We start from the raw sequence: 2,500 nt of genomic DNA, 5'->3' as shown, positions 1-2,500 counted from the left end.
GCAAGTCACCAAAATGGCTGCCTTTGGATTACTATTTGGCAGATTAGCTTAAAATTTTAGATCTGCGCATACGTTAGTGTTGTCATATAACATGCCAAATTTCACTAATTTTTATTAAAAACTATCGGAGTTAGAACATAAAAATCGATTTGCATATAATTCTGGCACGCAGTGTATGTATATATATATAATGTATTATATATATACAAAAGCATATATATATATATATATATATATGTATATATATTCATATACAGTATATATATATATATATGTATATATATATATATATATATATATATAAATACATATATATTATGTATATATACATGTATATATATACATATATATGTATATATATGTAATATATATTATATAATATAATATATAATATATATACATTGTAATATACATATATGTATATATTATATACAAATGTATACATATATATATATATATATATACATATGTATATGAATACACACGCATAGATTAATATATATATATATATATATATATATAAATATTTATATAATTTACATATATGTATATATACATATGTATATGTATACATATATGTATATATAAATATATATATATATACAATATGTATATATATATACATATATGTATACATATATGCATATGTATGCAATATATATATATATACATGTATATATATACATATATGTATATATACATATATATATATATACATGTATATATACTTGTATATATATATATATATAATATGTATATATATACATATATATACATATGTATATATATATGTGTATATATATGTATATATACATATATATATGTATATATACATATATAAATATATATATATATATAATTATACAGTATATATATATATATATATATAATCTATATGTGTGTATATATATACATATGTATATATATATATGTATACATTTGTATATATATACATATATGTATATATACATATATGTATATATATACATATGAGAGAAATTCGCTAGTAACAGCGACATCGATCCGATAATTTTATGACAGTCGCATGCAGGATTCGAAGGCTCTGTGAAGGTATCTTCACGAGTGGCAGATAGCAGTGGGTTCGAATCCTGCATGCGACTGTCATAAAATTATCGGATTTATACATATCTAAATATCAGATACATATGTATATATATGTATACATATGTATATATCATACATATATACATATGTATATAGGTATATACATATGTATATATATACATAGGTATATATAGATATATTATATTATGTATACTGTATATATATATATATATATATATATAATTGTGTGTGTGTATATGTATATAATATATATATATATATATATACATATAATATATATACATATATATATATATATATACATATATATATATATATATACATATATATATATGTATATGTGTGTGTGTGTGTGTGTACATGAATATGTATACTTTGTGGTTAAGTAAGGTGTCCTTTAGACGACTAGTATTTGTGTGATAGCCTCAGTACCCATCAGTGTAAACTCTTTTACTTTTTTACCTTCGAGCATAACCCTCTGGTAGTGCACCTTACTGGATCACAGGATATATCATTATTATTATTATCATTATTATTATCATTATTATTATTATTATTATTATTATCATTATTATTGTTATCATTATTATTTTCTGATACACCTTTGTATGTCCCTTTGTGGATTGACGCCGTCCCTCGAACTTATTGTGACTAACCTCCCGTTCCCCCTGACGTGTCTGCCTGTGTCTGCCGCAAACAGGGGATGATATTCTCGATGCGTCCATGTACGGGTCGAAGACCCCGCAGACGCAGCATCAGCCCCACGTCACTCTGCCCTACTACGAGGGCCAGATGCGTTATACCAGTAAGTCTCCTCCTTCGGCCTCCAGGCCTAGACCCACCTGCCTACTCACCTATCCACCTACCCATCTACCTACCTACCTACCTACTTACCTACCTACTTACCTACTTACCTACCTACTTACCTACCTACTTGTCTCTTTCCACCTACCTCTTCCTACCTACCTACTTACCATTTCCTACCTACTTACCTACCTTACCTACTTACCCATTCACAGTGCCAACCACATCCTAACTACCTACTTAGATACGCCTTGCTACCTCGTCCTACCTACATACCTACCGACCTATCTACCAGCATACCTACCTATCTATCTGCCTACCTAATTACCTATCTACCGACTTGCCTTCCAACCTACCAGCCTACCTATCCATCCATCTACCTATGATGCCTTCATTCCATTCCCTTCCACTCCTCACTCCCCTCACTCCCTCTCACCCACCTGTCCCTTCCTCCATCCCTAACATCCTCCGTTCCTTCCTTCCTCCCTTCCCTTCCTCCATCCCCCCATCTTCCTCTCCCTTCCTTCCTCCCGTCTCTCCCTTCTTTCCTCCCTTCCCTCCCTTCCTCCCTTCCCTCCCTTCCCTCCCTTCCCTCCCCTCCCTCCCTTCC

General features: G+C 30.2%; 1 protein-coding gene across 1 annotated transcript in view; it reads left to right on the top strand.

The window, feature by feature from the left end:
* Nucleotides 1–2,500, top strand: part of LOC143018654 (uncharacterized) — a gene marked incomplete in the record, with an annotated part of 838,726 nt that overhangs the window by 586,527 nt on the left and 249,699 nt on the right. The window contains 1 exon segment of the mRNA XM_076174236.1: nucleotides 1,787–1,891. Within this exon segment, the coding sequence (XP_076030351.1) occupies nucleotides 1,787–1,891 (105 nt within the window).

This window comes from Oratosquilla oratoria, chromosome 35, assembly GCF_046742065.1.
Source record: "Oratosquilla oratoria isolate Oo_2021 chromosome 35, ASM4674206v1, whole genome shotgun sequence".
NCBI lineage: Eukaryota > Metazoa > Arthropoda > Malacostraca > Stomatopoda > Squillidae > Oratosquilla > Oratosquilla oratoria.
This window is presented reverse-complemented; position numbering and strand designations above follow the sequence as displayed.